This window comes from Acanthopagrus latus, chromosome 19 (assembly GCF_904848185.1).
Source record: "Acanthopagrus latus isolate v.2019 chromosome 19, fAcaLat1.1, whole genome shotgun sequence".
In the NCBI taxonomy this organism is placed as follows: domain Eukaryota; kingdom Metazoa; phylum Chordata; class Actinopteri; order Spariformes; family Sparidae; genus Acanthopagrus; species Acanthopagrus latus.
Genome location: NC_051057.1, coordinates 14,701,730 through 14,716,564, shown reverse-complemented (window position 1 = coordinate 14,716,564; position 14,835 = coordinate 14,701,730). Strand labels below are relative to the sequence as shown.

Genomic DNA, 14,835 nt, shown 5'->3' with positions numbered 1-14,835 from the left:
TGGCAGCTCTAATCCCAACCGTAGCACCAGTTTACTCTTGCCTTCTTCACTAAAATTTGACGACAGAAATGTATCGTATAACACAAACACGGACAGTATCCCATTGATTGTTTTAATATTGTACATTGTGGGTTAACGCTGCTAACATTTTGGATTTCCCTGACAGCCAGGTTACAGTAGACAACCTGACAGACCTGACTCAGGGCACAAAAAGTCCCAAACCCAAACAGCAGCGTTTGTGCGCATGCGGGGGTCAGGGTTGACAGTCTCCACACAGTCGTGGAAGGAGTGCGGCGGCTAAGCTAACTGCAACTACCGCAACTAGCTACATGTGGAGGGTAAAACGGGAGGCATCCCCGACCCTAACTCTGTCAAAATTCCTCCTTTTTACCCAAAACAACTCTAAAGTTCAGCCTCATCGAAAATAAGGGATAATATCTGTTTACAATGAAAGGGTGAGTGTAAGCTTTTGAGTCACGAATAAGTAGCTTAGCACGAGTAAAGTTTTTCCTGTCTGTTTTTTTTTTCTACAAGGGGAGGCGGGGAGGAGACGGCGAGGCTAGCTAGCTTGCTAAGCTACTTTTAATTGGGTGTAGGACAAAAATACATCCGACAGCGCTGTTACTGCTACAGTTCGTGTGCGGATATTCTTGTTAATCTAAGCCGCTTGTTGGACCGTTCGGGTCGCGAACAAGCAATGCTAACTAGCTAGCTGCTAGTGTGAAGCTGAGTCAGTAAACCCACTCAAGCTAAGCTAAATAGGCAGACCCTTGGTCTCAGGTATTTTGTGTGCTCGCGTCAAAGTCGACAGCAGCTCAACTAACTTCAGCTGCAGAAAACTAATAAAGTCAGTTATCTAAATTAGCTATGTGACAAGTCACTGGCACAGACAGCTTGTGTTTGTCAGCTAACGTTACCGTATTGGCTTTACACCCGACATCAGTTTCAGAGTTTGTGCCAGCTTGCTCAGCGTAACTTGACATGTCAAAGTTGCACACTGGCAGTGATGCTCGGTGTTGTAACACATTTCTGTCTAAGGTCTTGGTTCTCTGATCACGCCCTCAGCCAGCGGCAATGAACGCTGAATTGTGTTAATTGTTCGGATAGTTGCCATTTGAAGTGTGGAGGGATGCTGGCACTGTATATCCTGATGACCAACACACGTGACCAACAGCTGTTTTTTTGGATGTGTAGATGCCTATAAATACAACTGTGAACCTTTAAACCGCACAAGCTGGAGAGTTGTTTGGGTCACTCACACAGACGGTGTCACACACACTTTCCCAGGCTGTCTTTGAGTTGACTGTTGAGTTTAGCAAGTGTCATATCTGTTATTTTCTTGTAGGAATAATTCAAGAATATCAAAACAAGTAGTTTCAGGTGTTGATGTTTTGTTGAAAGATGATTCAGGTAGATTGTGTCTAGCACTAGGAAATACTGTATGGCATCCCATTGTGCTTGTGTGACATTTGTGGGTCAGCAGCATGGCTTCCACCACATCTGGATTGGTTGCCATTTGATTGTACTGATCATTTACCACAGGGGCTGCAACTTTTCAATTCCTAAGATTAACAAGTATTACATCTGTTAGTTTCTTAAATCAGTGGTTACTTGGTTGGTCTGTGAAATGTCAGAAAATAGTGAAAAACCTCATTAAGATGATAAATATCAAAATTCTGAGTTTGAATTTCTCCTCTGAAACTATATAGTGCCTCTTTTAGTTCAAACAAGACAAAGATTTGCATCAAATCTTAATTTCTGAAAAGCTGCATAAGGATGTGCAGTTTGTTTAAAGAATGGATTAGTTTTGTACATAGATAAAACTAGTTGATTAATTATTTCAAAACATTTATACATATATATTTTTTTTTAAGTATTCAGGTGGTTGGTTTGGTAAAAACAACTATGAATACTCAACTGTATTAAGCTAGACCACAACTTTACAAAGAGGGTTCAGTGGGTCTTTATTGCATTTGTGTCAAATTATCTTATATATAACAGAGTACCTGTTGTCAGTCATTTGACCGTTTTGCTCTTGTTCCAGTAGCCGGATCGAGCTGGGGGATGTTACGCCCCACAACATTAAGCAGCTGAAACGCCTGAATCAGGTCATCTTCCCTGTCAGCTACAACGACAAGTTTTACAAAGATGTATTGGAAGTTGGTGAGCTTGCAAAGCTAGGTAAGAAACATCACTCATGTAACCAACTCCCAGATAATCTTTAAAGTTTTTGGTGTTTTTTTTTTTTAAGCATGAAGTTTTGGTGATGTTTGAGTCTTACCTCTTTTACTGTCTTGCAGCATACTTCAATGACATTGCAGTGGGTGCTGTGTGCTGCAGAGTGGATCACTCTCAGAACCAGAAGAGACTGTACATCATGACGCTCGGCTGTCTAGCACCCTACCGTAGACTCGGAATTGGTAAGGAGCTCCACATGTCTGATGCTGCAGTGCACCTCTTGACCTTGTGTTTTGTTTTGCTAGCTTTGCCTCTGTCTAGTGAATTTACCTGATGTGGGATGAATAAAAGTCTAAGTCTAAAGTCTATGTCTGTCTTTTTCTCCAGGTACGAAGATGCTGAATCATGTGCTAAACATCTGTGAGAAAGATGGCACTTTTGACAACATTTACCTGTGAGTGTCTGACTGTAGAATTGTGTTTTTGTATTCAACTCTATCTACAGCTCCACACAGTTTCTGGCTAGATAAATTAGATCTTTCTTTATTGGAACTGATTAATATTATAGATTCAATCTTTCATTGTTACTTTTTGAGCAGTTCCTTGTTCTCCCAGTAACCAAATTTCTCCTTTACCTCTCCAGTCATGTGCAGATCAGCAATGAGTCAGCCATTCACTTTTACCAGAAGTTTGGCTTTGAGATCATCGAAACAAAAAAGAATTACTACAAGAGGATAGAGCCCGCAGATGCCCATGTGTTGCAGAAGAGTCTGCGCAGCCCATGTGCACAGCCCACCGGAGAGCTTCAGAAGGCAGAGTAGGGGCACAGCGTTTGGAAAGAGCACAGACGTGCCCGCCTCCACAGAAACAGAACTGTGACAAATGCCCCAGGGTCGACACATTCAACACTTTCTTCAAAGGACGCTAAAAAGAGAAAACAAATTTAAAGTACAAAAAATGCTGCATTTATTTTGCAAAGGGGTCCCCTTTGATTTTTGCATATTTTATTCCTCCCCTTTCCTCATACAGATAATTGAAAATGACAAAAAAAGGCTCAGTATCCAAAAGTGCTCCTATGGAAAAAGTTGCCAACAACAGTTTTAGACTTGGTGAAGGGGGAGGGTGTGGTGTTTGCAAATCATACTGTTTGTGTTTGAGTTGTTTTTATGCGGTTATAAAGCTAACGGGGACGTATCTATACTGTTGAGCAAAAGGAAACAGTTGGTTTGAAGCTGTAAAAGTGTTTGAAAGACCATCACTGACACACGCTAGTCCCAGCTGGTCAGCTTGGAGTGATGCTATGAGTTGTTACATGGAACAGTCACAACTCTATTCCCTCCCCACCTGAACCCTGGGATTTATGGGAACTGTGTCTGACCAGTTTGTTGAAATGTCATGTCCATAGGGGAGCAACAGAAGTGTATCCCTTCGGTACAGGCGTGAGGAAGGCTGAACAGTTTTGAGGTGGTGGGAAGACTTGGTCACCACTCATAATTTCTGAATAACTTTAATTTCCCGCCTGTTAATTTAATTCCCCATTCAACTGTTATTTTTAGTTTTTACATCAAAATGGCAAACGGTTCAGAGGTTCTCCTGGGTTTACTGCTAATAGTGAAAACATTAAGGAGTAAAAGAAAACAAACAAAAACAAAACATTGTACTGAATGTGTGACAGGACACTCCATAATGTTTTTGTGAGGGATGTTCAAGTAACAACAGATTGGCTGTTTTGGATTAGATTGGGCATTATTTTTAGTAATAAAATAAAGGTGTGTGAGAATGTGTGTCTCTAAATGCATGGAAGTGTTTGGAGACATCTAGCCTTAAACACCTTTGGCACTTTATGTAGCCAACTTGCAGAAATGGTATTCACAAACTTCCTGCATCAGTCAGCTTCTGTTGTTACACACACACCTTCATTAGGTTTTTGAAGCTCTGCAGATAGTTTGGAAATTTTGGTATGGTCTTTTGAACAGCGTTTTACCCCGAGGAAGCTCTGATCCCTCTGCATGCAAGGAGAGTTGTGTCCTCTCCACTGTAGTATAAGCATGTTTTTCCTTTCTTTGAAGAATTTTATCTTTTCTGGAGCTCTATATTGTAAGACTTTTTAACGTCTAAATAAAGGAATTACTATTTGCAGTAAATGTGTTGCTCGTTGTCTCATTCTTGTATATCTGCAAATTGAAAGGTTAGGTAATTACGCAGAAATGTAGTTAAAAAACGATACACTGCTCATAAAGATCTACAGACTACATGACCAAGTACATTAGTTGTTGACCCGACCCTGGATGCCCTCTCGCGCGTCGTGATTGGCGGAAATCTGCCACTTCTAGAATACCATTGGCCGTCAGTTCATCCAGAGCCCTCCCCTTACTGCAATATGTTAGATGTATCTAAATTGTTTTGAGTTGAATGCAGTGTTAGCTAACTGTTAGCCTCCAAACTCAAAGTTCTTGCAAGGACGGACAGTCTCCAAAATGCCGAGACTAGAGGTGAGTGGAAACTACTATCCATACGCAGCCTGTTATTAGCAGCGACGCGAAGAAATCCGCCCTGAATTTCCCTGATAATCATGTCGGTAACGGAAAGCTAAGCTAGCTTTAGCCAGATGGCTAACAGAAAGCTAGCTGAATAGGTAATTGCTCAGGGTGCTTGTTTCTTTTGCTAGTTAAGTGACGGGGTAAATATCTGAACATCGCGTATTGTCAGCGTAAATCGGGAGTCACAGCTGTTCGTGCCACTCGTTAAACAGTCTGTTATTATGCTGTAATATGCAGAGAAATTAGTTTAGGTTAGCTGTAAAGCTAGGTTAATCTACACCAGATTGTTAGCATCTAACTGTTGTAGTGCAGGCTCAGTGTATCTTAACAATGACTTTCGACTGATATGTGCCGTTATATGACATCATTGTTGGAAAATTGCATCTGAATGCAACCTTGGTGTAATATATTTGTCCTATGCCATCAAACTTATTTACATCAGTTAAATAACTTATAAATTCATACTGAGACCATATGCTTCATGATTTCATTACAGGACGGACACAACAGGGATTTAAGGACCAGCTGTTAAATGTGTTGACTGGTACCTTATCACACAGGCAACTGTTAGTATAGGATGCCAGAGATGACTGAAACTCAGACACCCGGTCGTAAACCCAAGTAAGGATGTTTGATTGATTCAACACAGGTTCTTGGATATGTATGTATGTTATACTAATAAAAAAAATGTGAACTGCTGTTTTGTTTTCTGCAGAAAGAAGAAAAACAAAGAATCCCACAATGCAGGTGATATATCTCCTGTTATGCTTTTGTTCAAATCTTACAGCATTGTGTACATTGAGCTGTAGTCTTTATTTGTTAAACTGGTGGTCATCTGGAAATTAAAATCTGGTGTCTTCTTTATATAGTTGAGAGACACAGAAAAGAGAAGATTAATGCTGGGATTAACCGCATTGGTAATCTCCTGCCCTGTTCCCAGGCACTTAAACAGGTAAGACAAAGCTGGCACATTTTGCTTTATCTGCAACACTTACACAACAACTGCACAGGCCAGTTAACTGTTGTGTGGTGCCTTTGTCCCATAATCTGTAGAGTAAGAATATGATATTGGACCAGGCTTTTCGCTACATCACTGAACTCAAGAAACAAAATGATACAATGCTTCTGGAAGGAGGAGATAAAGTCCAAGGTAAGATTAATAATTGTGCATCTCTCACATTGTTTTTTGCAGTAGCAGCCACGTTTGTTTATATTTGAAATTCAGAGACTATGACTATAGGCTGCATTGTGTGTACTTGGAATCATTAATGCATGAATAAGTACACTTGAATGATTATACATGTTCTTGGTCTCTGTGCAGCCGAGGAGATTCGTCGGCTGCGGCGTCAGTTGGAGGAGCTGAGGAAGGAGAGCGCTCACTACATTGATATCCTCAAAGCCCATGATATTAACCTTCTAGACGACCCCACTGTTAACTGGAAAGGCAAACAGCGCTGCGCCAAGGTGGCAAAGGTGACACCCACTCACCAACTCCCGAAGGGGATCATCGTATATTCCAATGGCAATGTGATGTGTCCAGCAGGAAAGAAGACGAGCCCGGCGAAACAGCCTTCTGAAACAGTCATTCTTCAGCCGTCTCCTGAAGTCAGTGCCAGGTTGAGGGTTAATGGAGCCTTGCTGCAAGTTAATACCTCTTCTTCCACCCCTGCACTTCTCCCTGGGTCAACCGCCACTCCTACCCAGTCTACACCAGGCCTGAGAATGATAGAGCAGTGTGTGGTGGAGACCCCAGTTGCAGCCCCGACTCTGCCACCCTCTGTGTCTTACATCACCCTTCAGATCCCTGCAGCCACCACAACCCTGCCCCAGCAGCCACAGCCTGCTGCTCCAGTTCCGACGCTCACCATAGCGGCCACGTCACCCTCACAGCTCCCTAGTGAAACTCCTGCTCAGCCAGTGTCCAGTCTCACCACGCTCACCCAGGAGATAACCACATCCAGAGAAGGAGCCCCAGAGGTTTCCTCTTGGGTCACACAGGACACTGCTATGAGAACTGTAAGTTATACTGCTATCCCCAATAGCCAGACCCTTCTCAGGGCTGGGGCAGCAGGCAGCACACAGACTACCTGGACAACACTGCAGATGGCAGGTAACACAGTGCAGCCAGTCTGCCAGAGTCTCACCACCCCAGAGGTCATCAACACCACCCAAGCAGTCCAGCAGGTGACTGTATGTCCAATGGGAAACAAACCCTCTGTTCAGCCCATTCAAATACAGATGCAACCACACGTGCCTGTACAACAAGCACCCATTACAGCCCACATTCAAGCACAGCCCTTTCAGAGACCACCCCAGCTACGGCCAGCAATCCTGAACCAGGCCCTTCCTCAGCCAGTCCTAGCCCCTCAACCTCAGTGTACTGTTCTCCCCAGGGCAACAATAGTACCCCAGCCAGCTGTGGTGACACACCCTGCCATTGTTTCACAGCCCCAGCCTGCTGTACTTCAGCCAGCATCATTGGTTCCCCATCCTCCGACAGCCCTCATGCCTCAGCCTCAGCCCACCTTGGTGCCCCAACCACAGGCCACAGTGCTGCCCCTCCTTCAGACCATGCAGGTGCTGCAGGTCAACCCAAGCGGAGGGACAGCTTCGGTTGCAACGGCCCCACAGAACACTAACAACCCAAGTGTGGTCATCCTACAGCAGGCCAGTTCTTGCCCAACCCAGTCAGTTGTAAGGGACGAAATAAGCAATCAGACACCTTGTCAGCATATTGTAATCATCCAGGCACCCAATCAGGCTGCACCTGCCCCTCAGACTCAACAGGTTGGCATAGTGCCTGCAGCTGTGCCTGCTGCAGTACCCGTTATGTCCACCCAAATACCCACAACCAGCAGTTCAACTTCTGCACCTTCCTTACAGAGTGTTGGGGGAAAACAGCTGGTGCATATTCTCCCACGCCCTGTTCAGCCTCAAATGAACCATCCCCTTCAGGTCACCCAGGCCTCCTCTTCCCCACCAATTCCTTCAACCCCACAGACTATCACTGTGAATGGCCAGGTGTTTGCCCTACAACCAATGAAGACTTCTGACCACTCCAGCTCCCAGGGTGGGCAGAGTACACTCCAGCTGGTCCAGCCCACCACCACAGAGGAACCAACAACTAATGTGGCCCTGAACAGTTTAGGGGCTCTCAGCAGTCTCAATCAGAGTATCTCTCAGGGCCTTCCACTTACCATTTCTAGCCAGAGCAGTATTCAGCCTTCAGCTGCTCCATCATCAATAGTCCAGCAGACACCGCCTCCCACTCAAGCATCCGTCCCTGGAACCACACTTGCTCTACCTGCCCGGCAGCTACAGGTCCCTGTGAATCCAGTCAAATCAACGCTGGTGGTGAACGCCTCTAACACTACAGGAAGGAGGCTCCGTACAACTTCGAATGCAAAGAGAGCAACAGCTAAAAGGACTAAACAACCCAAGAAAAAAGAGCTCAGTCAGGCACAGCCTGCAGTTGCTGTTTCAGCCAAGCCAATGGCTGCTGCAGGAGAAAGTCAAACAGTTCAAGTTACAGTGTCAGAAAGTTTACAGTCCTCGACTGTAAAAGTCACAGACATTCCCCCTGCTTGTACCACAGCTGTCACAACTGCTGACTGTATAGAAGCTGGAGCAAGTGTCACCTCTACACAGAACACTCAGATAATGATTGTATGCAGTTCTTCTAATGAGTCAACTGTGCCGAGTCAGTCCAATCCACAGACTAAAATCCCTGTCAGTGCAACTCAGTCTGGTGTTATATTCAGTCAGACTAGTAACACTAGTAGTGTGGCAACTACAGTTACAACTGTCAATGTCACATCAGTCAAGCCGTCTGTCAGTGCAGCTGTGACCACTGAGAGTAAACCAGCTGTAGTTTCTGGCAACATCTCGGCAGTAGTCAAACACTCAATTCCAGAGGTTAAACAAGCAACCACCAGTTCAGCAACTGGCACAACACAAAGTAAGTCAGCTGCCACTACTAGTGTCTCTAGACAGAGCAGATCCGTTGTCAGTTCTACAGGTGCCACTGAGACTCGGTACACTCCCACCACTGCTGCATGTATGACTCCAGTCTGCTCCAGCAGTGTCACAGCGACTCCGCCAGTATCTTTCAATCAAGCGACACCACCAACTTCAGCATGTCATCCCCAGGGAACTAATACCCCAGGTCTTCTGCCCTGCAGTAAACCGGTTTCTCAGATGACAGCTTCACCCTCTGTGTCCACAACTGTGGGTCTCCCATCACCTGCCACAAGCTTTTCTGTAGCCCAAAGCTCTGTTGCAGCCCCTACGACAAGTTCAGAGTTTAGGAAAAGGGTCACTACCAGTAGAGCTCCAACGCTGCAGACTGATATAAACATTCCCAATCCCTCCCCCTGCCTTCCCATCGTCAAACCACCCCAGCCCGCTGGAGGAGACAGAGAGGCTCATGTGGACAGACACTCCACAGTAGCAGCGAAAGAGGGCTTGGTGGCAGCAACTTCTGAAACTCCCTCCAGAAAGGATTTTTGCATGTCTCAACAGGTGTACACTAACCTCGATGATCAAACTATAGATCACCCCATGACATCCAGCAGACAGACAGATTCTCCCATGTCTACAGGGGCTGGGGGAGGCAGAGGGTTCTCTGTGGCATCCATGCTTCCCCAGGGCAACAGTATTAGTGCATCATCTGGCTCATTTGGAACATTTACATTCACCTCTGAGCAAGCAGAAATGCTGGCCTTGGCCATGCTTGAACAGGACAGTCCAGGAAGGCGGAACGGAGGTTGCTCTGGGGACAACAGTTCTTCAACGAACCCCACCACAGCCACATGGGAGCCCCCCAAAAGTCCGCCAGTGTCCAGCAGTAAAGAAAGGGGCTCAGCTCAACAGACAAAAGTGACTAAACCCATGGACACAGTTACAGTTAAACCAGCTGTTCAGGTGTCTGTCAGAGGTCCGGTGGGGGAGGGGTCTGTCAGTGGACCTAATGGAAGCAGACATCCACAGAACATCTCATACTCTCAGTCACAGTCCCTTCCCCAAGCCCAGTCTCAAAGTTCCTCCCAGAGCGGCACTGTTGCCAGCCTCAGCGTCAACAACTTGATCAGGCCCAGTTCCGGTCAGCAACCCTACCCTGGCTCTCCCAGTCTGGCTGGCCAGCAGAGGTCTGTTCCCTCACCTGTTGGGACCTCGGCACACATATCCCAACCCTCAAACAATGCCCTCTCGCCCTGCTCTGGCGCAGCCCAGCTGAATGAGTACACCCCATTAAAGACTGCATTAATGAGGGCTCAGGCTGGAGTTGGTGTTGCTGAGCGGCAAGTTAAGATCATCTCCAAGAGGCAGGCCCAAGAGGAGGTGATGCTGAACACTGGAAAACGATCCAAGCCTTGCCCTCCTTCAGCTACCAGTGTTAGCCATATGGAAGTGAAAGCACCAGACCACAGCCAGATGATGGTGGGGCAGCTGCCTCCCACGTCTGCCGCTGTCATGACGAGGATTAATTCAGAAAGCGCAGGCCCCCTCTTCTCCACAAACTCTTTCATGAGCCCAGTAGTCCGACCCACAGATGGCCACTGCCCTCCTCAAGGGCCCCCTGAGCAGAACCAGCCAGGTGTGCTTCATCTGCCCCAAGGTCATCCACAGCATACTGCAACCCAGCCCGGCCAGCACCTGGGAGGAAACCTTTACATGAAACAGCAGCAGCAAGAGCAGCAGAGACACCATCTCTATCATTTGCAACACCACCTGACACAGCCTGACCCTGCGCAGCGCCACTCACTACACCAGAGGGCGCTTCAACAGCAGCAGCAGCAGCAGCAGGAGCAGCAGCAGCAGCAGCATGGGCAGAAGAAGAGGGGACTTGTGAGAGGCAGTCAGAATGGTTCACCTGCCGGGCTGCAACAGAAGCAGCATCACCTGGAAAAGTCTGGAGTTCAGCAGCCGCACTCACACCAACAGCAACAGACACAGCATCAACAGCACACGCAGCAGCAGCAACAGTCACAGCAGCATCAACAGTCACACCAACAATCACAGCAGCATCAACAGCCAACACAACACCAACAGTCTCATCACCAACAGCAGACGCACCAACAGCAGCCACAGACGCAGCATCAACAACACCAACAACAACAGCAGCAGCAGCAGCAGTTACAGCAGCAGCAGCAGAGCTCTCACTCCAGGCACCAGCAACATCTGCAGCAGCAGATCCAGCAACAGCAGCAGCAGCAGCAGCAGCAGCAGCACTTTAGACATCAGGAGAAGAGCTGTGAAGCCCAGGCCGCAGGATCCAGAACCCACCATAGCAGCCACCTGGGCCAGCAGGAGCACCTCAAGGTCAGTGATAACATGGTAGATAACTGGGGAAATTATGTCTTGATGGGGAAAAAAAAAATTCTCGCTCTTATGATCACCTGTAAGATTCATGAGTCAAATCTTTATTGTCATTGTGCGAATCAACAAAACAGCGAAGCATCTCCCTGGCTGCATAGTGCAGAATACTAGATATGCACCCAATACCACATGATTTATTTCTTAGAAATGCCCCAGTTACTTCCAGCACCATCCTGTACACCTGTATGCAAGTAAAAGGATAAGTTCACCCAAAAATGAAAATGTCATAGTCATTATCCCCTCCCTCTGTGCTGATAAAAAATGCATAGTTTTGTAGTCCACAGAACATTTCTAGAGCTTCACAGCAAAACAGCATTGCAGAATTGTCCTAAACAACTAAAGTAGATGGGGACTTGATGTAAAAACATAAAATGACTCTATGCAGCTTGTCTGGGGCTCCAGAAGTCTCCAGAAGCCCAAAGATCACAAATTGATTTGAAAGGACGTTATTTACACCTTTTTAGATCCATGTTATTCTTTTAGGTGATGTTTTTTCACTGCACAAGGAGCCATTATCTATAGTTACCTTGTGAGTTGTATAAATAAAACAGATCCATAACACAAACCATACAAAATTAGCACTATATCAACCAATACACAACGAAAATTATTATATTTTCTAATTACTGTAATTATCACTAACTCTAGTGTGTCATTCTGTCAGTGCAGTCAGATGTGTTAAAACAAGTTCAGACTGGTATGCTGGTATATTTGGGCACTGGTTGGTAAATCTGTCCAACCTATTTGACACTTTGGCCAGCAGTGTTCCCGTTACAAAGACTTAGCTGCAGACCATATTTACACAACCACAGCAAAGGGAAAAAAACCCTAAACAACAAAAACAAAATGCTTGCTGAGGAGCTTTTTCTGTCCTGGGCCTCCAGTGAACAAGCAGTCCTGCCCCCTTAGCCGCAGAGACATTGGAATGAAGATCCAAGGTTGCAAATAATTTAAAGTGAAACACAATTAAATTATTTCAATATCTAACCAGTTGTCAGTGTTTTCACTTTTTGCCATCTATCTATACACATCTGGGAGCTGTCAGTAAAACACTGCCTTTATTGCTGTCATATTTTGGTAATTTGTCTAAATAACCTTTTGACTTTTCTCTCCTTCAGCCTGGTCAGGACCATAACGCTATGCAGAGGATGATGAGTGCCAGGACTCTGGAGCAGCAGCTCATCTCTCCTCCCAGCAATCCTGTGTCCCGGTCGTCTGACCTGGCTTGCGCTCCATCACGCCAGGAGCGTCACCGTGTTTCCAACTACTCTGCTGAGGCGCTCATTGGTAAAAGTTCCACCAGTGGGGAACAACAGCGCATGGGTCTCCACCTCCAACCTGGCCGTGGTGCCACACAGGAGCAGCCGGACCTCCGCGGTTACCTCGACACATCGCGAGGGAAGGCCAACATCGCACACAACCAACAGAATCGGCTCACCTCTGAACACCCAGTATCTGCTGATGTCCAGCGGGTCTCTGAGTGTCCACCATTCAAGGTTATGGGAGGAGGAGGAGCAGCACATCAGCTTAGTGGTTTTGAGGCTCAGGTGTCTCGTGGGAGTGACATGGCTGCTAAGTCAGTGCAGCCCTCCCAGAGGGGTCCTCAGGGGCAGCAACAGGGAGGGTTCAGGATGGGCGTTGGCCCCCCAGCGGATGGCAGGAACCGTGGCGGCTACAGCACAGCTCATCCCGGCTCACAGGGAGTCCAGGTTGGACCCGCACTGCCCCGGGAGCAGGAAGGATGTCACCAGAGTTTCATGCAAAGCCTCCTTTCCCCCCACCTGCCTGATCAGAGCAATCACCAGCGGGTGCAGTGCTGTCCCCCAGTCAGCATGGAGTACAGCTGTGTACCTGGAAGCTCTTCAGGAGACATACAGGGCAAGGCCTCCAGCCCCAGTGTGCCACAGACACAGAAGGCCCAGGCTATGCGTCTCGGAGAGGGCAACAAGGGCCACATTTCTCAGGTGAGCAGTAATATGCACGGAGGCCCGGGTGTGCGTGCAGGTCTGCCCCACCCTCCGACCCCACACAGCAGCTCTGAGCCAGGCCGCACCTCAGCCACCTCCAGACCTCCCACTGCTGTTAGCCAGCACTCTCGCCACATCGCCCGAGACGCTCCGCCCACCAAGCTGAGACCAGGTGACCGGGCTCGATCAGGTGCTCTGAGACACAGCAACCCCTTTGAGCCTGAGGGCCACCTGCCTCTGCCCTCTGGTGGCGGGGTGCTGCTGAGCAGGCCACAGTCGGGGGGAGAGGCACGACGCAGCACTATCGTTCGATTTATGGCAGATAGTGCTCAGGTTCCCAGTGACAACAACCTGGTTCCTGACCAACACCTAACTCAGAACTTTGGTTTCCCCTTTATTCCTGAGGGAGGGATGAATCCTCCACCTCCCATCAATGCTAACTCCACTTTCATCCCTCCAGTCAGTCAGCCCAACGCCTCCCGCACGCCATCTCTTCTCCCCGTGGAGCCCCAGAACACTTTACCCTCCTTCTACCCTTCTTATTCTCCAGCGGCTCACCCCAGCCTTCCCAGCGATGTCACCCTCCAATACTTTCCCAACCAAATGTTTACCAGCCCGAGCGCCGACAAGGGCAGCGCTCCTCCGCTCAACAACCGCTTTGGCTCCATCCTCTCCCCGCCTCGTCCCGTGGGTTTTGGCCAGGCCAGCTTCCCCTTGCTTCCAGATATGCCACCTATGCCCATCGCCAACTCATCTGGAATCACCCCTCACATATCCAACTTCAGCCTCACCTCACTGTTCCCTGAGATCGCCACAGGCATGCCCACTGACGGTTCGGCCATGCCAATGTCTCCCCTGCTGTCTCTCTCCAACACCTCGTCTGCTGACTCTGGGAAGCAGCCTAATCGTCCTGCCCACAACATCAGCCACATTCTTGGCCACGACGGCAGTTCAGCTGTGTAAGAGGAGGCCCTGCTGCTTTTTGATGAACTGGTGTTCTAAAGAGGATGTTTGATTTTGACTTCAAGAGGGGTTTGTTTTAAATATTCAGGAAGTCGTGGCGAACGACCTGATGAACGGTTTCTAGGCCAATACGACACCACGTCTGTCTGGTGGTGAATTTTGTTGTTTACATGTTCACACGGTCTCAATCTCTGTTCCTTCTGGCATACGTATGATGTCAAAGTTATAATTTGTAATTATCTTTTGATTTTAAGGTGACAGGAAATGACGTTCCTTAAAAGCTCTTTGTATGAGATGTTGGTTAAACCAACAACAAAATGATATTTAGGTTTAGAACTTGAATTCATTGTATTTTTGGGGTCGTTAAACCTTCTGCACAGTTACCTACCAATGTAATTTACTAACTTATATCAGGTTGTAGTGTACAGAATCTTTGTTTTTCCAAGAGCTATTTTGTAAATACCAATGTTTCATATCAAAATTGTTAGATTATGTATGTATTTGTAAATACAAAATTGATTAATAAAGTTTATAAGGAGACAATTGTATTTGCTGCCAATGGGAGAATCGTGTTTTCATACTCCACTAGATGGCACTTGAACTCATCACTATTTTCTGTGTAGTTCTGGGTGGTGCAGCAGAATTCTCCAGTGGGAGAAACAATGAAAATTAGTGGCGTTTGTGGTGTCTTGTTCAACAAGAGTGGATTTAAAACTAAGTTGACACATGTGTGAAAAGGAAACAAGACAGCAAATTATTTGTTTTCACTGTGAAAACACAGCAAAACAAAAAGAAAGCATTTTAATCATA

At 46.9% G+C, this 14,835-nt stretch overlaps 2 protein-coding genes across 3 annotated transcripts; both read left to right on the top strand.

Moving 5' to 3' along the window:
• The first annotated feature begins 237 nt into the window (after nt 1-237).
• On the top strand, nt 238-4,321 carry naa50 (N-alpha-acetyltransferase 50, NatE catalytic subunit). 2 transcript variants are annotated; one of them, XM_037079490.1, is made up of 5 exons: nt 238-455; nt 2,048-2,181; nt 2,301-2,420; nt 2,566-2,632; nt 2,821-4,321. In XM_037079490.1, the coding sequence occupies exons 1-5, from the start codon at nt 448-450 to the stop codon at nt 2,996-2,998; spliced, it is 507 nt and encodes a 168-aa protein (XP_036935385.1). In that variant the 5' UTR covers nt 238-447; the 3' UTR covers nt 2,999-4,321. The 2 variants fall into 2 exon arrangements, with proteins under 2 accessions (XP_036935385.1, XP_036935384.1); XM_037079489.1 differs by having other exon boundaries at nt 239-455; nt 2,045-2,181.
• A 193-nt stretch (nt 4,322-4,514) lies between these two features.
• Nucleotides 4,515-14,573, top strand: LOC119008815 (basic helix-loop-helix domain-containing protein USF3). The gene is made up of 7 exons (XM_037079483.1): nt 4,515-4,669; nt 5,214-5,338; nt 5,433-5,464; nt 5,587-5,669; nt 5,771-5,867; nt 6,039-11,038; nt 12,214-14,573. The coding sequence occupies exons 2-7, from the start codon at nt 5,295-5,297 to the stop codon at nt 14,023-14,025; spliced, it is 7,068 nt and encodes a 2,355-aa protein (XP_036935378.1). The 5' UTR covers nt 4,515-4,669; nt 5,214-5,294; the 3' UTR covers nt 14,026-14,573.
• The last annotated feature ends 262 nt before the right edge of the window (nt 14,574-14,835 follow it).